Source organism: Corapipo altera, unplaced genomic scaffold (assembly GCF_003945725.1).
Source record: "Corapipo altera isolate COAL_440 unplaced genomic scaffold, ASM394572v1 54, whole genome shotgun sequence".
Lineage (NCBI taxonomy): Eukaryota > Metazoa > Chordata > Aves > Passeriformes > Pipridae > Corapipo > Corapipo altera.
The window spans coordinates 736,455-759,452 of record NW_020884902.1 but is presented as its reverse complement, the minus strand read 5'-3'; the positions used below and the strand labels follow the sequence as shown (position 1 = coordinate 759,452).

Here is a 22,998-nt window from a genome sequence, read left to right as displayed (position 1 = left end):
TTACATCAGTACACCTGAATTAGTTGAGGGAGGGGGAGTGTGGGGGGAGAGTTAGATGTAAAAATGAAGAATTGGCTGTTGCTAAATTGCTATATTTGCTTTGCCCTCCAAGAATTGCTTGCTAGATTGCTATTCATCATTTTTTGATATACATACAATTAAGAAGAAAAATCTGCCATTTTACTTCAAATTTTATTTTCAGGAGAACACAGTTGCCTTCTCCCTAATATTACATAACACCCCAAAAATGCTGTTTACAGGCAGACTATTAATAAAGATACCAAGTTTACAGGGATACAGTGAAGCATCTGATTTTATTTGCTAATTTGTTACCATGATTTTGAGACATCACCAGAGATGATTTTCATAGTATTTTTATTTAATAGGTTTTCATCAATTGTGATTGAATGCCTATAAACATTTTACTGTTGGATTTACTATTCAATTCAGCATTTTGTTACTTAATGGGCATCCTTTAAGGCATATCCAAAACCCAGCATTACTGAAAAAAGATAGCTCCAGTTACTAAAATTGGCTTTGAATTGGTACAATTAAAAGTACAGTATGATTATACCAGAGAGACTTATAATAAGGAATAAGGTGGATAACTAACATGTTCTGTCAGTATCTACCAATATGTGAAAAGATTCATAAAAGTTACTTCGGTGTGGTCAAAATTACACGAGAAACCAGACAGAACAGATGTGAACCCATTCTGTGCATACCAAGTTGCCTACCAGTCTTTGGCAACCTTTGCTGTGATGACAAGAACAGATCTCAGAAGCCCTAGCAGCACCCTCTGTTAAGAGATGTGGGTAGAAAAGTACTTTTGCACTTTAGATTTTTGTTCTGACTTATAACAAAGCTGATTATCGGGTCTCAAAAACCTTTCTGATATCAGGAATCACCAGTCTCCATGAAGCCTCTGCCAACAACAACCTGGAGAGTTGCAAGTTCTGCAGCAGCTGTCAAAGTCAAAAGCTCAATAGCTTCCATCAGTGGAATAAAAGCTACATAAACACAAAATGCTTGACAGTGGCTTAAAATACCAGACCAATGTGTGAACATGAGCATAAGCGGTTTAGAACCTAATCAGGCTATAGCTAACCAAGCAAAATAAAAGCATTTAGAATTGTTCAGGCTTAGTTATATGATGAGGGCTAAAGCGATAAAGCTCGGGATTATGGAAAGGAAGATCTCAGCACAATATCTATATATACATCTACCTATGGAAATTCAAAGACATTGGTAACTGTGATATCAAGCACTTATCCCCTACTATTTAAGGCATTTATCTTTAGAGATTTAAATTTTCACTCCCAAAACATTTAAGGTAGACAAAAGCATATATATTTCTCATGTGTTCCATGCTCTTATATTTCCGCCTCCTTTTAGCCTCCTTTATGTTTAACTTGATATGAATAAATTAACAAGGTATACTTGGTTCATTTGCTTTGATGCATTTTCTCTCTTGGTTATCACGGAAAAATATTCCACAACAAAATGCCATTGGATATAGAAATGCAATTCCTATACAAGCCAAGAATACAACCAAAGTAAGCTAAAGGAAATAAGATGGAAATCTGACAAACCTTAAGCAAGAGAAGACTATAAATTTGAACTCAAGTACTGAACAAACCAGAATATGAAGACTACTGTCCCAAAAACACAAACTGAACTAAGCAAGTTGTTAAGGCTTCACATACACTCACCTAAAGAATAAGTGCATGTTTCTGCTGAAGGATTATCATCTCTCTCAGAGCCAGGACAAAAAGGCAATAATAGCAGCACTCTTCATATAGTGTTCTCAGGGCTATTACTTCTTTTTCAGCTATATTACATTTATCAACCTAAATTATGCTTTAATATATATGCATGTAAGTGTCCATTTGTTAAATTCAATACTTTGTAATTGTATGAAAATGAAAATAGAGAAATACTAAGCCTACAGAAAAGCAGAAAAACACAGCAGCAATACCATGAAAAAGATGATTACCTGACATATAGGGATCTCTTCTGGCTGGTTCGCAAAGATCCTGATCCTGAACTAATGCTACTGTTCATCATCTGTTCCCGCAAATCATGTATTTTAGCTTCAAAACGACTGTATTCTGTAAGAAAGAGAGGCATGGCAATTAGTTTCCCCCTGAACTTTAGCAATTAAACTGAAATCACACCTGAAAAAATTATGATTAGACATAGTAAACACACAAGAAAATTATACTTTTAAATTCTGTGGGTTAAATCTATAATTCACAGTAACCATTTTTTTCCTAAGTAAGGCAAACATTTCTACTAATAATTACCAATTTCATAGTAATAAAAAGAGTGATACAGATAATTTTTAACCCATGACAATAGAAAAACTTTAGAATATACATGTGAAATACATGTTTATAACCAAGAACTATATATTTTAAATTTTAAATGTTAAGAAATGGGAATGAAAAGTGTCTGTATTTAAAATTACTGAATTTGAATTAGATAAAGAATTTAACACTACAAAGTGGGAAATATGGAAAACATCTTCTGAAATAAGATCATGTTCCCCTGGGAGCTCAGGAAAAGAAAAAGAATTCCAGAATTCTGGCATGAATCTCAATCCACTTGTAAACGGCATTAGAGATTCAAACTGCCCCCACAGAATTATGTACAATGTTAATCCTGGAAAAACGGATTGTGTTCTTAAGCAGTACTGTGTACTAATAAAACTAAGCTAAATGCATTTTGATTTTAGCTACAAATGCAGGCAGTAAAATAGTAATAGCTTGTTCAGGACAAACATTTCCTGAAGCGAGGTACTTACATGCTGTCAGCATAAAATATGAACTCAGAGCAAGTAAGTTTTTCCTTCAGCGGAATAGTTTGGACTTCGGGATCAACAGATCCACTTGTAAAACCTTCCTAGTCAAAGGAAACGTTCTGCAGCCACCACCTTCCCCGGGAGAACACGTGATGCCAGATTATAACAAGTCAACACTGGGAGAGCCAGGGTGTGTGAGCAGCTGCTGGACCGGGCACTGCGCTGCTCTCCCGAGCTGCACCCTCACCCCCTGCGGGCACCACGGGCAGGCAGCAAATGCAGCACTGACACAAAGGGCTCTGAAGGAAAGAATCTTGAGAAATCTCAAAACTGTGGTTCCTTCGACAGTCATCTAAACACTATGGATGTTTTATCACATTACATTCTGCAGCCCTTTCTCCCCACAGGCTCATCACACAGTGAGCACTGGGCTTACAACAAATCACAGAAGAAAAAAAATACTCGCTACAGAAGAATAATGGGTGAACCAGTTGCTGATGTATCACTTCATTAGGTCACTACAAATCTGATGCATCTATAATTAACCCTATCCAGATCATGACAGTATGAACAGTCTCTTAAATCACCCTAACTTTTGTACTTTAAAAAAAAAGTTAGTAGTTTTTATGATAACATCTTAGTTTTTGAAACAGCACCAAGTGCCTTTTTACAAATAAAGATCAAATACTTTCCCAGCACTAAATTAGACTGATGAGGTTGTTTGACAAGAAAACAAAAACATTATTTCCAGCACTACTGATGCTATTACTAATAACAAAATAATGTAAGATAACAGGACAGTAACCTAAGAGGAATGTGAGAAAATGACATTTTTTAGAAAGCAACACCCCTTAGGGGAAGGGCTCAGCTGCAGTGAGAGAACAGTCCACTCATGCTGTGCTACTGCTGTATTGCATGGCCTTGGCTAAAGTCACCTCATTTTACTCATTTATACTCAAGAAATGATCTTTTAAGCTTCTCACCCGTTTCTTTGGTGTTTTGGAAGATTAAAGCTCTGAACATCAAATGTACAAGAATGGTAACAGAGATTTCTAACACAAAAGATTTTTTTCTGCCCCTGTGTGAAAGGAAAGTAAGCATGGAAAAGACCAGATAATTCAAGTATTTTCTTGTGCTACAGCCTGTTCAGTGCTGAAAATATCTGCAGTTCTTCGCAATAGCTAGTGCAAAAAAATGCAAATTTCTGTTAACAAACCATCATGTGTCATCTGCTGGAAGAATCAGATTTCCTCCTATGCAGCACATAGATATAAGAGTTAACAGAAAGGTTATTCCCTACTATTGCTAAACTTTACTTTATCCTATATATCATCCTCAGGTTGCTGGTCTTGCAATTTCCTGTAATAATTTAATTTTTCTCATCAGAACTCCTGGGAAGCAAGAGCTGAATGAGTGACAGGGACATCTGTAGGAGTAAGGAGAAGAATTTCACTATAGACACTCTTGCCATATGAATAAAGCAAAAAAGGAAACTAATGGGCTGGGACTGAGAAGGTTTTATGTTCAAAAAGAAGGAATGCCAAGAAATGTCTTGCTTAGGAGAAGCTTAAACACTGTGCAGACAGAATCTGGTGAGCTAAAATTTGAGTTATATTTGTCTTATAGAAGATGGGAGGAACAGGACTAATAGAAATCTCAAAGTCATTGGGTTTGGAGATGGAAAGTAGACAGGATTTTGTTTTTCTTAAAGAGAAACCTTAGTATTAGATACAATGGTACTGAAATTAATGCTGGAGACAGAAAATAAGACAGCAGCAGGACTCTTGAGAGCATGAGAAAAGAACAATCAGTTTAACCCAAGGGATTAGAACCTGTCCCCTGTTGAGTAAGCAGGGTTGGTTCAACTTTGGCATTATAAAGCAAAGGGAGAGGTCTGCTAATTTGTGCAGGAGAGGTTATATTTCTATCTCCACTATTAAGAAGAGTTGGATATCAGCTGTCTTTTGTACCTTCAATCTCTTATTTCCTTCAGCTTATCATCCTAGATTCTCCCAAATGCTAGAGAACTGTTTTCTTTACAATTCCATTCTCTCTTATGTGCATGCATAATAATCCTATATAGCGTGTGACAAATTTGATCACATTTGTTTCCCTAAATCACAGTGAACAGCACAACAAACTTCCACATGGCTAAGTGTGACAATGTCATAAAATGCACATTTAAACATACAACTTTTTAAAAAAGTTTTATTTTGCCACTCAAACGTTCCAGAAATGTGGAGCTAGAACAGGTGCAGTGAACAAGAAGAAAAGGACACTCTTCTTTCTTGGTTAACAGGAAATTAAGAGCTTGGTTGAGACAGAATATGATTGATTTCAGGTGTAGTGTGATCAGGGTAACCAAACAGAAAGGACATAAGCTATTTAAATGAAAAAGTAAAACTGATTTTAACCCAAATGGAATAGGTTGGTCATAGGAACTCAATCTACAAATATGCTTCCAATTTCCACAGACACCAAAACACTGAGATTCTGAAACAGTATTTTAATGAGAACTATGGTGGCACAAGAAACACAGACACTCATCCAAAAAGAAATTAAAAACCCAAAGAAAATCACACAATCTAACGCCTACTTCCTTCCAGGTAAGAATTTGATCAGAATCTGAAATCCCATGTATATACAATATCAGTGAATGGGACTTAACTCAGGATCTCTTGTAATGTTCTGAATTTTAGGAAAGCTGCTGATGATATACATCAAATAAAGGGTAACAGGCAACAAGACTAACATGAAACACAGTAAAATATGAACATTAGAATAAGAGCATCTTTTCTTGTCTAGAATTTTCTCCAGTAAGTTTAGAGGCAGAGAGGGAATAGTACCTGCTACCATAACATAGACCTTGGGGAAGAACAAGCACCTGCTGCTTCAATTCATAGCATTTGTCCAACAGTACCCCACAATCACCAAAGAAAAACCCAAAGCCTACACAGGTTTACACATAATCAGTTGTTAAGCACATAGGATGAATACATCTGAGCTCAAGTTTAAATTTCAAAATTACACTGGATAAGCAGATGGTGCAAAACTAGACTAAATCTGCCTAGTTCGTGTCCGCACATATTCCACAGCAAGAAACAAAAACGAGGAGGGGAAGATTAGGAAGTCCTGGAAAATTACTCTGCTCCCAAAGTGCTAAAGTGATTTCACCTAGAAAACTGTAACATTTTCAAAGTCAATATTTATTTGAACAGAAATCAAAACTTCAGAGAAAGGTTCTGAGCAGTGAAACTGTCCTGGACTGCCTGTCTAGTGGGCAACAAGAACACACAGAAAACTGGTGAATTGTCTGTACAGGCAAGAGAAAAGAAAAACGAGGCCACAGTGAAAATGCATCTGGTCTGGAACACACATTCCAGCAAATGGGGCAAAGGAACAGAAGGCTACACAAGGGATGGAAAATCCAGCAAACAGCACAGAAAGAACAGCAACTCAAGGAAGCATGAATGTGAGTATAGGGAACAGATGGCAGCACAGCACTGAGAAGCAGAGATTCTTACATATATTGAACCCACGTAGAGCTGAAAAAGTTCACTTTAATTAAAAAAGTATGCCCCTTGCTTCCTTCTTCCCATCTGTCTATGGAAATCCCCCCTTTAGCAGGACCCATTGGATCTGTCAAAGTAGGACTCTTTTGCTAACAATTTTATATAATACTGATTTACAGTCTTTTCTCAACTCTCAGAATACTCAATTTTCTTTTTCATGGTGCTTCCAATCAGAGAAATAGAGTTTGGTAGTCAGGATGGCCACCATCACACTGATCCTGTATTTACCTTCCATTTGTTTTTCTTTTAAAATACATGGACCACAATAAAACCACCATAAATCATGTTTGAGGAGATATTATTTTGTTTCAATGCTTGTCATTTTATAGTAACATTACCTGGAACAGACCACAATGCATTCCACAAGCATTGGTGGCTTTCATGCACTCTAATGTGTAATGAGATTGTACCTCATTAATCACTTGAAAGACTGGGTCAAGGAATTTCAAAACAGATTAGAAAAATTGCATTTGTGTTTAGTTAAGAACACTTCTCACAGACTCTGCAAAACTCAGAAGAAGACTAGGTCCAGCTTGTCACTGCTGAGGTAAATACACTAGAAATGTTGCTGAAGGCTTACCACGCATTCACCAACAATTTTATTCAGTATATTAAAGAGCAGGAGTGAGGTTTTAAAGGATTAAAATGTGTAAGCCGCCTTATAGTGTCTACCACGGCTATATATAGCAGATCCCTTTTTCTAATCTTAATGGGTCAAGTTTTGAAGATACTTTAATTGACTAATCTAGATTACTTGCAAATGAGTAGAACCAGGTACAAAACAAGCTAGAACAGAAATCTGGAAAACCAGAGCCATGTACCTGAAAACAGAGCAAACTTATTTTTAAGTTTTTTGGGGTTTATTTTAAATTTTATTTTATGAAATCGGGATGCATTTATCTTTTGAAGCACCTTTGTTTAATACAATCCATGTTCTCAGCTAGAAAGCAAGGGAAGCTCGGCTTTGATAAAAAACAATTACTGAAAACTAAGTTTTGCGCAAACATTATTGGCTTTGGGCTACCCCAGCTGGGCTTTTACAGACAAATGTTCAGAAAACAATTTCAGCTTATACATATGAAAATGCTACCATTTCCCAGAAGTTCCACTAGAAAACAGTCCATAGTTGCATCATCACAAACAGAAAAATTAGCCACATGCTGGCCATTGACTGGAGAGCTCTAACAAAAGGTTTTTTTGTTCCCTCCTTTTTTTTTTTTACTCATTTGTTTTAAGGAAAAGAGAGAATGTTGTCATTATTAAATCTTATTTTCAGTAGATAAATACAATCCTTCAAAATAAAAAGAATTCATTAAAATCCACCTAAAACAGTGACTAATAATCTATGAATATTTTTGAATAAATTTTCCACTGGAGAATCCTTATTTCCATCAATAAAACTGCAAGAATTTCTGTTAACTACCTATATCAACACTGTAGGTTCAGAAGTAGACATTTTACAAAAAATACCTTGAAATCTTGTCTTGATGTTTTGGCTCCACCTTATCCTAATCTTACACTGATCTACCCAATCACCTAAGAACAGAAAGCTAATCACTTAAACATCTTACCACCCTTTCAGACAAGAATTGGATATATAGAGATGGACTTGCTCAGCTGAATTACAAAGAGAAGACCAATGTAGAATATAAACTCTAAATCAGGCAACTGATAACTCACAGAACAAAAGACAACTGTACTACTTAAAATTACAATTTTTCTTTTTTTTTGTATATCAGGTGGATCCTCAGGAAACAGAAAGGGTTGCTACCCTTTTCTGCCATGACAGACTTATCTGAATGTTGTTGTTTCGGGGGAAAGGTGAGGTGACCAAGGAGTGACTGCTGATGCCAATAGACTTTGCCTGCTTGCTTTTTCAAGGCCCTCCAAGAGCAGTTAATTCATATGTAATTGTAGTAAACATTATACATACACTTAATACAGCCCAGTTCTGGTATAGCAGAATATAACCATTAAAAAAATTTAAATCACTCAATTATGTCCAATTAAATTTCTATTAAAGTAGAATATTTTTTATATTTTTAATATATTTCCTTATCTATTTTCTTAATTTTAAACCCTTAAATGCATTGAAGTTATAACACAGTTAAGGCAATCTACTGGCACCTCATATCTTTCTGGAATGGCAAAATCTAACCTTCCAGAACTTCTCAATTTTGAGGTAACATTATTGTTATGTCATACTGAAAACACATAAGAATACCTCAGATGACCTTTTAATTTGAATGAACATCACAATGGATGCCAATGTGAAATGGAGAGCCCTCCAAGAGCTGTACACCTCTGCACAGTCCTATACTTCCCCCTTGCTGCTCCTCTCCTCACTACATTCCCTTCAAGCACCAAGACTCTCATGTCCCTGTATCCCTGCTATGTAACATGATCATAATTCTGACCACCTCTGAATCTCCGCTCCCAGGAGACAAACTGCCTAGTGTTTCCTCTCCTTCTTTCACACTAACATGACAATTTTTCCTTGCCATCCTACCTCTGCAGAAAACCCAGTGACACAGCAGTGTGGCACTGAGGTCTCTGCAGAGCCAGGGAACAAAAGGAAAATGAAATGGATAGAAAACCTCTACAAGTTAAAATGGGTTATCAAAACACTTTTGCGTACTGAAGCAACATCACTTATTTTGAAACTACTGCAGGTTTTTAGTTTTCAGAGGAATTTAGTTTCCAAAGGTAAAGTCTTTAATTCATGAATGATGTCTTGAATGAGATAGAAATTTGTAGTACAAGCAGGGAGAGTAAGGGGGGAGACTAAGGAAAAGTTTCCAAACCAAGAGGAAAATGAGAACAGCATCCTGACTTTCCGACCACACTTCTGCAGGATAATTTGCACTTCACAAACTCCTGCTCTTGTCCTACCATGGACCCCTCCTCTGCAGATTCCAGCCCTAACAGGTCCAAACCCACTGATCTCTGCAATTAGGGAGACTCTGTATCCACATCCACATGCACGTATGTGCCACAGAAGGATGTACCAATACAACCCAGTAGGTAACAAGATTACAACAGTAGCTCCTGGGTATGTTGCAAGATAAAGCCTGGAATCTACAAAGATAAAGTGTAAGTCAGTTGAGTGCAGCTGTGGTGTTACACAAGGGGTGCATGAGCCACTTCTGTAAACAGGAGAACATTCGCATTCCCTGTTTGGTTTTTAGTTATCCCGAAGAGTGCTGGTAAGTTGTTGAAATTTGATTCAGTGCAGTAGAAAAATTCTGTAAGGTTTCTCTCAAATCCACTGAGCACTGCTGGAAACTAAATGAATGCCAAGAAGAATATTTTTAGGAATGTGATTACATCTGTTTTCACCCAATTCTATAATCAAGGAACATTTTGGAGATTTAAGGGAAAATAAGTCAGTAGTTACATAATTTGAGACCAGATTAAAAAAAAAAATCAATTTTATTCAGCCATGTTAGCCTACCCCAAGTCCAGTAACTAGTGTTTGATAAACCATAGACATGAAGAGACAGATATGGAAAATTCAACTCTTTGCATGAGACTTTTCCAGTGATTAATTTTTCTACAGCCTAACTCAAGCATTCCAATGAGAGAACTGCTTGCAGAAATCCACTTTTCCCAAAGACTTGAGGAGAAAGACAAATGGGAAATTTCTGATCGGGAAATAGGAAATGTAATAGGATGTAAAAACATAAGTTAGCATTCCCCACCAGATCTATGAACACACAAGCTGTCATATACGATTACAGGGAGTGAAGTCAGCCGGTCCCAAGTGTCTTACAAATGCTTCTATCATACTGAATCTCTTTATTCAGTTATAATGAACCCTGATGGATGTCTAGAATCCCCTTGATCTGTCCTAGCTGTCAGCATTTGTACAAAATCCTGCTGGATTTATAAATACAAATAAAATACATTTGCAATACAAGCAGTTATAACTGATGCTCTCCATCTTTATGAAGACATTTGAAAAACAGTAATGATGAAATTTCTGAACGCTTCATTTTAATACTTGTTAACCTTTTTCTGAATGGCAAAAACTAAAAGCTGAGATAATTCTATGCAAACACACACATATGTAAAAAAGTTTGCCAACTTAAATGAACCAAGTGAGGGGAAAAGAAAACTGTGGGCAACCATAATTCAGGAAATATGAAGATGACCAAAGAACATATGCGCTTTTATCAAGAGCACTCAATCACATGCATGGTATTTTCTACTTGGAAAGTCAAATCTCAAAGAGACTGCTTTTTTATGGTAACAAACAAATAGTAACCCTTAAGGAAATGTTCTCTTCTCTAAGGTATGAACAATGAGTATTTGATCCAACTTACCTCGCACACCAGACCTAAAGAAGCCGACAGCTGGACTTCCACTCAAACTTTTTTTACAAGGATTAAGAATAAGGCAGAGATATCAAGACAGTAGAAACTAGAGCTTTCTGAGACAGGTTGGCCATGTGCCAATTCGTACTTTGCCACCAAAGTACAACAGATCTCAATCTCCTAGTTACACTTTTCTTTCACGGCATACGTCAAAAGGGTAGTGAGCCCTAACACGCTTTCAACTTCATCACTCCAAATGGAGATTTGAAGCACAATTTCAGAAAGAAAGGGTGGTCACACAGACCAAGCATCTTGGTGGGGGAGGGGGTGGGAAATAAATCTTTTCTTTGATTAATGTGTCAGATAATTCAAGTACCATCTCCCACATGCATCCTCTGAAATGGGCCATATAAGACTTTCAGAATTGCCTTCTCAGTACAGTTCAACCACACACAGTCTTGTTCTGAATGCTCCAGTAACCATGAGGGAATGAGCACAGCTCCAGCTTTGAAATCTACAAGTGACAGTTGTTGAGAAATTTCTAAGAAGCAGCGTATGTTGCTCTGGGCAATCTCTGTGCAATGACTTAAAATCTCAGCAGTCAGTCAAGTACCTCAATACACACTGCCAGAAAATAAGTTATCTACTTGGACAAGTGGCAATGAGGAAAGCTGTTACTTCCATTGCAGAAAGAGCAGGAACTATTCAAAACACTTAGTTCTTTTCTTCTAAAAGGAAAAGAGTTCTGACTTCAGAGTATGAAGAGATTCTTTCCTTCTTAAAAACCTGAATCCTAGAAAGAGAGCACTGAAAAACTGCTGCTTTTGTATGAAGTCTGCATACATTCTTTGGCAAGGAAAAAAGTGTTTGTGTCCTGGGAACACATATTCTACCAGAGAAACATTTGTTCTGCTACTAGGAGCCACACAGCTTAGCATGCCTGCCTGGCAGAAGAAACAGTGACCATAAATGCCCTCTTTAAACAAAACAAAACAAAACAAAAAAACCCAAACAAAAAACACACCAAGAAACCCCCCTCCAAAAACATTTTATCTCTCACTAAGCTGAGGGATCCCTACCCAAGGAGCAAGAAACTGCAACAATTTAAGCCACCTGTTACAACACTGAAGAGCCAAGCACAGGACAGGCCAATTGTGTATCAATAGCAACACTGACAATTCTGACACAAAGCCAAGGCAAATATTCCAGAACCAATGCTGGCCTTACTCTTCTTTTTAAAAGGAAGCCTCAGAGCACTCTCAGAAAATGAATCCTGGAACACAGCAAGCTGCAGATTGAACATGTGACCAGGATGCACTCCATCCTGAGACAATACAGACAACGTGGGCTGGCTGCACAGCTTTGACCATGAAGCAGACACAAACCAATTATTTGGCCTTATTACTGACAGAGACCTTGGGGCAGGGGAGAGAGAGACGATGTTGATGCAGGTGGAGGGGGAGAGGAACATGAAAGCTAAAGTTTCAAACACTTGGGGAGGTCAGGATAGAAGAAACATGACAAAAAAAGAAGAAATGAAGAATGAATTCAAATGTGCTGCTATCAGCACCTAAGAGATGAAGGCAGCAGTCCTGCTCCACATCCAGTCCTGATGAACACCTACACTCATCCCTTGACAGTACTGTTAAAGGAAAGTTTTAAGCAGAGAAGTCACTGCAAGGAACATTAGTGATGCATTCTCCAATTTGGTAAAACTGGAGAAAGCTGTTGATACCACAGTTCATAAGACAACAAAAATGTCTTCTATATGTGAGTTTACAGACTCAAGGTAAGCATATAATTTTAGACTATTAAAGTTTTAAAGTCTCAAATAGACAAAGGCATTTGAATTGTGCTACAGAAATATAAGATGACAAATGTGTGTATTGATGAAGTGCTGTTATGCAGAACACACAAGGATGGCTAATCAGCATGAGCTGTATTCTCATCTGGACCAGAAGAAATTGCTGGATAAACAGAAACGTGAGCTCAGTATGAAAAAGAGGAATGAAAACCTCACAGTCTCCTTATGTCGTCTGAATCAACCTAACAAAGAAGGAATTAGTCTTCTATCCTCCTACCACTAAGGTATATAAAACCACTATAATAAAGGGCAAAGAAAATTGGAAATACAAAAGAACAATGTGGTATTTTTACTAAATTCTGGATTTACTGGATTAATTTTCATGTTATGACAGTGGTAACATTTACTGAAGAAACTGAAATTCTGAAATGATGAAAGCAAGAAGTGTATCAAGCCACGGCACCAACACTTGAAGATAATTCTATTCTGGTCACTTGCAATTATGCTAACACGTATGTGACAACATCTATCACACTATTTGTTTCCTCTCTCCTCAGAAGAGGGATTAGGTGGGAGGACACTGCAGATTGTCTTTCTCCAAGTTGCAAAATTGATCAAGGGAACTTGAATGTACAAGGTAACCCTTACCTTCTGGACGGTACTGAGCTACAATCGTCACTGCTTGGCCTGCGTTCTTCAGGGCTGCTGCTGCCTGTTCATGGGTTGCTGCTTTGAGATCTACTCCATTTACCTACAAGTAATACAAAAAAGCTCTTTATCAAAATCAGTGTTGGTGTTTATCACCACAGAACACAGACCTGGGGAAAAAAATTTAAGATTTAAAAATAGCATCAGAAAAAAACTGAAGCAGAAATGTGTGTGTCACATTTTAGACCAAAAGCATTTTTCACAGTTCAAACTAAACTAAAGTTGTGTTTTAATATCAGCATTTTAGTAACAGTAGTTAAGAGGACAAAATTCCTCTTTAGTAACTTCCAAACTACAATGTAAATGCCCAAAGAAATAATAGATTAAGTCATTTCACAAAGAAACCAAATCTTTATGACCTTCAATACTAATATAGAAAAAGTTCTTAGACAGGTATGAAATGAATCTTTTTAAGGCTAACAGGAAGGTTAACAATTACTCCAGAAAGTAAAGCACAGTTTTAGACACTGCTGCTGAGTGTCTCCATCTCATTAGAAAGCTTATTTCTGAAGCCTATATTCTTTCAATTTAGACACATACACTCCTCAGCTACCAGACTAAGGTGAGTTAATGTGTTCACTGAATGTCTCTGACACAGGGAAGTGCTATTTTAATCAGGTTATACATGAGAAACTGAGGCTGACTAAAGTCCTCAAAGATACTTTGGAAGTATAATGGCATCTGTTCCATTGTCTCAAATTTAGCTCATTCAAAAATATTCTTTCCATATCATTAACTGGCATTAATATCCAGGGACGGGAGTACTTTTGTTGCCGTTTAAATAAAAGAAGCAAGGAGTCCTACAGAAATTATCCGATCTCCTTTCCTAAGCTCTCCACTCAGGTCAGCTGGCCCTCCTGCAAGGATGAAAGAGATGAAAATTCCTTCTCCATCTTCTCCTCCAACAATGTTGAAACCAAGGCCTGTTGATCCTCGATGCAGCACAACTTTTCTAGGCTCCCTGAATGAAAGAAAGAAATAGGAAATCTTGGTCACTAGACATGAGTAAAAGTAATATAAACAATTAGAAAAACTTCTAGATGCGACACAAAATCCCCTCCCTGTTGTTAGGTAAACTGAACAAATCTCTAAGTATGAATGTATGCTAAATTCCTATTATGCTACAATCCTATTCAGCACTAAATGTCGTTATTTAACACTTTTCCATATTGTTCAGCAAAATACTATATTCCCTTTCTGAAACCTAAATCACAAACTCTAATGAAAGCAACTTAATGAAAAATACGTCCTTACTGCTTTATTTTCACTCCATTTTGTCAAGCAGTAAATATAGAAAAAACAATTCAAGAAGTATGCATAAACCCTTTTAAAAAAAGATCAGAATTTGTGGCACTTTCAAATACATTTTCAATTTATTTGAAGCAACTGCAATTAAAAAAGTTAAACCTAAACCAAGTTCTTGCACTCTTTTTATAGGATGCCCTCCTGAATTGAATGAGGACAGAAGAAATACTGATCAAGAGAAGGTCAGTCAACTTCTAATGCAGAAAGGCTCCTTCCAAAAGTCTACTAATCTGCTACTTGATCCAACGCAAGAAAACCATAAATGGTCTCACAAACAGACATTTCTAATAAAGCAGAGCAACTATGTGCTGCATTTGAAAAATCACTAGAGAGCACTAAAGAACAATTAATGGACCTTAAGTATTTGGAGACATTAATTATTAATTTACAGGATAAACAAAGAAGGTACATTTTTCCAAAACAAATATCATCTAGTCTGATCTTTAAAAATCACTCAATTTTTGCACTAGCTATTAAATCAACTTAGTGTCAAATTCTTAAATTTCATCCCAATCAACTATTATATTCATTTTTTCAGAGTACCATTATATTACAAATAAATGACATTTTGAATATCTAGATATATATTGCTCTGGATCACAGCAATACTTTATTAAAAAGTTAGAGAACATAAAGATACAGTGTCTTTTAAAATAACACTCAAAATTTATAAACTTCTTTTTGGAAGAGAGAGAGCAGAAGATGAGAAGGTGATTTAAAGAAAATCACCTAAACATTCTCTGAATAGCCCTTGCATTTCAGAAGAAATCTAAAACCAGTCTTTTGCAGTAATTTTAAAGGAAAGTAATAAAACCATAATGCTATCAGCAGGACAGAATCAGTTTGACTTATGTGTCTACCTAATCCTAAGTTAAAAATAAGTACAAAGACATGTCCTACCTTCCACTACACTAAACTCCATTCTCCAATTTATTAGGCCACTTAGGTTTCAATCCTGGGTAGACCCTGCCTCAGAAACTGAGTGACATCCACATGAGATGATGGTGTGGCACAGAATTCACCAACAACATACTGAAAATGCAGTACAACATCCCTATACTTGCAGAACAGAAGGGCAACAAAATTACAAGAGCTTCCCTTTATCAGCAATGATGAACAAAAGATTAATGCAATCTACTGAATCAGTGAAGGAATGAAGGGTCTGTTAAAGGGAAAGGATTAAGAGCTCTCCAGCCTTTCTGGATTTAGAATCCATCAAAACAAACCCTTGCCTGTGGGGGCAGGGAAGACCCAAACATCCCTGGCTTTAAATTAAGAAATAATCTCTGGTCTGCTCATATTACCATCCTAAAAACCTCTGTCAACTAATGCAGCATTGGCAGGACTTTCTGATTTTAACACTATTCCTGAACTGATAAATCATGTATGTGTGTGTATATATATATATATATATCTCCATATAAATATATCCAGTTTTCTTTTTAGAACAATGTTTAAACGTGTTAAGAAACTAACATCTATTTCTTGAAACAAAGTATAGTATTCACTAGTATTTTGGCCACAAACACATCTTACAGGAGCTTCCCTTGTTAACCAGTTTGACACTTAGCTTTGGTTATTCATTACCTGGTAATCTCATCATCTCCAAGCATTCCCTTGGGAACTGGTGAATACCGCCCTGGTGATGTTGGGGGCATGGACTGTCCCAAGTAGGCAGATGGAGTGATATGGTTATCCACTGGCTGAGAATAAGCTTCAAAGAGAGGGGGAAAAATAAAAAAAGGCATTAGGGCAATACGGAACAAGAGTTGGAGGAACTGAAACAAAGCAGTGACCTCTTCTAAAAACAAACTATAGCAGTTCAAATGATACACTAAGAATATCTTATTTCTAAAATAGTGTGTCAGGTCTATACATTTCCCAGTCTTCTCACTTAGTCAGTAAGCAAATTTTTCAGTTTGATTTCATCTTAAATAAAACTTTTTTAGAAACAGTAACTGTGGATAGTTGAAACCCATGAGGACAGTCCGGAGATTTATCTGTTTTAAAGTTGTCTTTAACTTGACTGAAGTAAATTAAGAATTTCAGTTTCTTAAAATCACTATGTCAGAGCACAAGTGAAAAATACCACATTTTATTGTTACACTTCTTCCAAACTGTCAAGTTGCCTCCCTCTTTCTATCTAATGCTTTGATGTGCAGCACCTCAGCATCTCCAGAATAGTCTAGGCCATTCTGACTGACAGGTCTGAACAGGGAGGGATGTTACATTTCTTCTCAGTGCTATGAAAGCAAACCCACAACACATAAAGGGGCTTCCATGGACTTCCTGTGGAAAAAAAAGAACTCCATGCCTGCACCTTTCCTAAAACTGTTTTAGCTGGAGACTATAACTGAAGGAACGTGAGAGAAATAAAAAGCAATCCATCACTTTCTGAATCCTAAATGAGGTCTAAAGTTCTATTTCCAGGTAATTATTACTGACATAACCAATAAAGGAACTGTCTTTCGAAAGAACAGAAAATTGTATTCATAAAATGAACTTGTTTTGACAGGAAAAGTCAGATTCTTAAGAAGAAATTTCATTTCCAAATCCACCCTTCTCCTTCACATAACACAGTTCTAGACAAAAAGAAAAAAATGGAAGATTTCCTATTAATTTTCCTATTATGTGTAAACTGAGGTCGCCAAACACAAGTACAATCCCTAAAATGGGAAATAAAATTAAAACTTTATTGTCATTTACTGTTATTACATATTCTTCTCTTCCTGTACTTATGCCATCTAAGAAATTATAAAGGCATTCATGACTAGTGAGGAAAACAATTATTCCCTACCTTGCAGTATTTTATTTCTCAATGCAAGGTAGAAATACTGTACCAATGCACACACACACAAAGGAAACAAACTTTAAAACTGACTGGAAGTCAAAAATGCATCATGAATAATATCTTCAAAGGAGGCCTGTATAGGAAGCAAGTCCTCTCTCTCAAAAACCGTGTAGCCATTTTTCTGACTCTGATATTCTACTATATGCACTGCACAGGTAGTGCAGGTGCTTTAAATAGCAAGTTCTCCACTTTATTAGTAATATTTGAACTGAAATAACTTTAAAAGCATTTATATGAACAAATTACTGGACATTTGTTCCAGAAGTCATTTAATGACCAACATTTATATATAGATTACTGAGGCAATTTACACTCCTACTCACTACAGCAAGCTAATAGCTGTGATTATCACACACACATCAGCTGAGCTGTCAACCAGCTGTGTGGCATTGGGCCACAGGACCATCCCACCTACACTGCTGTTGTTCCTCTGCATACAATGAACATAGCAGGGGGGCTGTTGCATTTCCATGTTTTCCATAATGGCAGTTCTCATCTTTCAGTCTCTCCTAAACTGGAGAACAGCACCCAAACGGCAGTGTGCTCAGAAAGAACAATCTTTCATAACTGCATTCTTCTTGAGTCAGCAAATGTAGATCACTGTAAGGTAACTGTTTACAGTAGCAATCCACACACCTCAAGGGTTAAAAGAAAAGTCTCACCGAAGCAATAGAAACTGGAATAGCCATCAACTATTTCAGGCCCTCAAGGACTCTGGCCAAGCTTTCATCGCCTATACACATCCCAGTCTCTAGAGCTACAGCACATAACCATCAGCTATTTTTTCAACATTGATTTCCTTCTGAATCTCTGGTCTCAGACAGCCCCAACTCTTCTTTAACAAGATTTGCAACATTAACTTTCCCCCCGGGCAGCCGGAGGCTGATAAATATCAGCCTCACTCTGATAAATATCAAATGACAGAGGGCAATTTTCAGCCCCAGGTGCACAGTGTTGGCACAATGACTCTAACTTTTCCCAGTAAGTACTGCCATAAATCAGAATCTCAGAAACTTCTTGATCAAGTGTCCCTTGGTTCAAAGACACTAACCCCAAAGAAATATTAAATATCAAATGATTTAATTATCTATATGGATGCTAACTTACTTGGTCCCTTTTTTTGAGCCATCAGACCATCTGACAAGGTGGCTGGTATGGTACACTTACTACAGGAGTCGCAAAAGAAAACAGATTTTGCACAAAACCTAGACACTGAAATGGTTCTGAAACAGTTCTCCAGTATCTTTAGCTCTGCATTTTAAATCCCCATTACCAGGGCAAGTGAGGCAGCCCTATAACTAAACAAGACCAGTTCCAGAGAGAAAGTCTTTAAGACAATTAAATTCTGAATTTGGTGTTTCGTGGATTTTTGTGTTAACTACCATGGTCACACAAGTTAGCACAGTGAGCAATCTACTGCATGTTCTGCAGACAGTACAGATACCAAGTACTGTGCACTGTGCTTTCAGATGTTTCCAATAAAATGAGTATTCCAAAAAACCACAGAAATAAAATCAGCAAACAAAAAACCCTCCCAAGGGGGTTCTGGACATGAGCAGTTTACACACAAACTCAAGTAGTAGAGTTTCTACCTTAACATCACTTGTAATAGACATGTCCATAGGTAGCTTCTGTGCACATCTTACTTCTCCTTTATGGTAGGCCTGAACTCCTAAGAACCTGGATACCTGAACTCGTAAGAACCTGGATAAAAGGATTCTGATGGACAGAAGTAGGAAGGAGGATTGCAAATACATGTCTCAAAACAGCTGTAGGTGAGTAGGTGACGAAAAAAAACTGGTAACTGTTTCAAATCTCACAGTCCAGGTGATTCTAAAAAATACCTCTTTAATATTTGCCATCTGGTAAATGGTCTTCAGAGTCCCCAGCCTAAAGCTCCTGAGCCCTGTACTGCTCTGCTAAATGCAGCATCAAGTACTGCATAAAAAACCCACCATTTTTTGTAAGAGTTCTATTTAATTGACTGCTTCTTGTAGAAAGCAGAGGCTTTCTAGTTGCAAAGTTATAAAGAAGCAACAGCCTTTGAGCTTGGTGTCTCCCTTTGACAGTTCCATTGTAAACGTGCAGATTTTGAGCTGAAAAAGCTTTTGTTGTGCCCTGTATTAGAAAAATAGCATCTAGCATCTTAGTCATACACAGTTTTTTCTTATAAGTGAAAGACTGAGGAAAAGACTAAACTGATTTCTTGAATTAAATCATTAAACACTTCGGGCAGGACCTTTAGGTCTCCTTTGTGTACAAAATTCCAGCACTAGGTTCAGTCTCTACACCAGCTGCAGTAACAGCCAGCTCCACTTTGATCAACAGACACACACAAGTTTCTGGAGCCTTGGGTACAAAGGTCTTTCCTGCCGTAAGGAAAAAAAACAGACTGAAGTTTCATTAAAGGACCCAGCACTTTGCAGAAGAATGTTCTTTGGTTAACTGTTGACAAAAGTCTACCAGAAACAGAGTGAAAAACAAGAGTGTCTTCAGAGAACTTGAAGGTTGAAACTGTAAGCTAAATGAAATGGAACTCAGAAAATCTGCTCAAAAGCACCAGCAGCATTTTAGCCCAAAAACCTCGTTAAGGGTCACTAAAGGACAAAAGACAGATACATAAGACAGCTGGAACTTGAGAAAACTTCTGTGATTTTTTTCAGAATGTTTGAGCAGGAGGAGAAAGATTCCCATAAGCAGTGGCTGGAGCTTGAGAGCCATGACAAGGTCAGGAGACTGGCTTTTCACTTCTCAGTAAAAGGACAGAAGAGCCACTTCCCACAAAGGATAGGACATTGACCTGGACAGAATGCCAATGTCTCTCTCAAATCACACAGGGAGAGCAAAGAGATGGAGAGAAATTGAGAAAGGAGGATGGTAATAAGGCAAAAGGGGTCTACGTGTGTGGACAGGTCATTTATCTCCAGGTAATGGATGTGAGACTGTCATGTTTACTGAGAAATGACAACCTCTTTCATGGTTTTATGTTATGATGCAATTAACTTCAATAAACTGAGTCTCCAGCTCATCCACCATTTGAAAGAAATTAATTCTCTGAATGACAGAGCTCCAACAGCATGGACGTCTTGCCAATATCATTGACTCATTAGTATCGGGTAAATTATCAGGAATCAGCTCATTCACTACCTTCCTTCCCTCAAACTTCCTTCACCTTTTGCCCTTGCCCCCACAAAAGATTCATACAGTAAATATTCCAATGATTGAGTCAAGATACAGTAGTAACAGATGAGATACTTTGATGTTGGTCACACCACAATCCAGAGCAGTGTCACTCCATTAGCACTACACTACCAGGAACACTGTGTACAAATCAGGTTTCCTCTGTCCCAGAAAATCTGAATTAGAAGTGAAACATATGAAGAGGCCAGTTACTATGGAGAGAGAAAAGGTAAGTCTGCTTTTCGAGGAAACAGTGGGAAAGGTTATTGGACAAACCATGAGGGAAAATGGCTGTTCTGTAACCCTGTATATGAATAGAAAACTGAGGAAGAATAAGGGAAGGCTGAAAATAGTTGTACGTCAAGGAATGGAGCCTTCGAGAGCATCCTTCCAATAAGACAATGAATATAAAACCTAATTAGCTCCAAATTGTAATTCAATAAGCTTACAAATGGATTTTAAGATACTGTAGCTATTGACAACAAATGATGGGCTTAAAAGGTCCTTCAGTCCTCTGTTGTGCTGCACTTTTGTTTGTTCTTCTTTACATATTGTTTTCAACTACACCTTTTCATCCAGAAGTGCTCCTTTTTTCATATTTTATAGTATCTAAACAGATCAGTGTTACATATCATTGCTTACACAAATCTAACAGCAGGAAACAAAAAATACCTAAAATAACTCTCCCCTAGAACCATTTTATATGACAAGATGAGTAAAATCAGTCATCTAGAAAAGTCAATCTATTTAGTCTTGGGAAGATACAGTTATATTATTTTCATTTCTTTTTCCAACCACTAAATGGTAATATCCCTCTTGAAGAGACAATATATTGAACTCAAAATATTTCTTTACATTGTAGTTCAATCCTGAACTTTCTGGATTTCCATGTTTGACTTTGAAAACACTCTTGTCAGTAGTACTCTTACATCAACAAGAAATTCCTATAACTATTTTTTAATACAGCATTCACTGGTTTTCCATTTGAATTATCAACAATTATGTCAAAACTGAAGTAAGATTTCAAGTTAACATGAAATTTCTCAACATGTTCGCAGGCAAGCATTGAAGTGAAGAATTCCTCCTCCTCCCATTTTAGTTTATTCAAGTATGTGCAAGCTCATGAAAAAGCAGGAAAACAGGAAAAAACAAGTCAGAACATCATTAACCTCTAGCAGAAACAGTATTGTCTTTTGCTCAGGACACTGAACATCCTTGCAGTGCATTGTTACTCTCCACAGCCTCCAAGAGCACAAGGCACATGTTGTGCTCATACTCACCAGCCAGTGCTGAGCAACACTGAGTCTCCAGGACTGGCCCATGCCAGCCATGGAAGCACACCTGGAGCTCCAGCTGCTGCTGTTTTTCAGTATAGAATCTGTGGGATGCTGTTCTGTTCAGCATATAATTTTCCTAATTAATCAACTTTCTTATATCAGATTTTTGCCCTGTATGGTTTTTAAAAGCTTGAAACTGTTAAAATACTAAAAATGGGATGTTAAAGCCTTAAAGGGAGAAATAATTAAATCACAAAGATAAGCTGAACTTACAGTTTGTGATGTCAGGAGGGGCATAACTGTCATTCATGAACATGCTGGTGGGTTTTGCAACTTTCAGATAAACAAAGTCAGATGTGTTTTTTAAGGCAGTCACTGCTTCTTCATGAGTAACTTCTTCTAAACAGACACTGTTCACCTAAAGAGAAAAACAAATTCTCAACAGAGAAAAATGTAACACTTTCATAAGACACTCACTGAAAGCTGTTGGAGAACCCTGGAATTGAGAGTCTTTATTGGGATTCGTGTGCCACAGTGGTTATATAAAATTATATAACACATGCTTTGTGAAATATAAGACTGACAAGTATTCTTTTAAAAGATAATAATAAACCGTATTGACTAACATCATCAAGAAGGCTCATGTGACTTTGGAGAGCTAAAGAGACAAGCAGGACACTCAAAATGTCCTAAGTGTGCACAGTCACAGCACTGACAGTGTGTTACTGCAAGCATTACAGAGAAGAAAGTGTGTTCTAGTGAGAATAAATCCTACATCATCTTGTCATGAAATAATTAAGTTCTAGACATTATAATGGGACAACATATTCTTGCAAGAGGTCGAAAGCAGGGGTCAAACCTGGAGAAGGTCCTGATGTGAGTGAATTACATGCCAAACAACAACAACTTAGTTTAACTACAAGCAATAAACTTCTCGAGCCATTGCTATTAAGGTGAAACACCAGCACTTGCATTAAAAAAACCCCAAACATTTAACAATTACTATCTCATATAGAATCTTACTAAATGGAGTTCCTGGCTCTCATTTTTCTATCTGGACAACTAAATTTGTGGATGGGATTTAAGAAAGATGAAAGTTATTTATACTTTATGCATAGCAAAATTCAACTTTGAAGTATCTGAAGCTTAAAAAAATAAGCCATTCAAAATCATCACAAACAC

The 22,998-nt window shown here is 37.1% G+C and overlaps 1 protein-coding gene across 24 annotated transcripts in view; it reads right to left on the bottom strand.

Moving 5' to 3' along the window:
• Positions 1 to 22,998, bottom strand: part of DLG1 (discs large MAGUK scaffold protein 1) — a 116,976-nt gene that overhangs the window by 24,868 nt on the left and 69,110 nt on the right. For all 24 annotated transcript variants that reach the window (XM_027650725.1, XM_027650710.1, XM_027650707.1 and 21 more), the window contains 5 exons: positions 22,090 to 22,234; positions 16,096 to 16,222; positions 14,008 to 14,164; positions 13,144 to 13,246; positions 1,997 to 2,111 (listed from right to left, as the gene is read on the bottom strand). In XM_027650725.1, the coding sequence (XP_027506526.1) occupies positions 1,997 to 2,111; positions 13,144 to 13,246; positions 14,008 to 14,164; positions 16,096 to 16,222; positions 22,090 to 22,234 (647 nt within the window). The remainder of the gene's footprint in view (positions 1 to 1,996; positions 2,112 to 13,143; positions 13,247 to 14,007; positions 14,165 to 16,095; positions 16,223 to 22,089; positions 22,235 to 22,998) is intronic.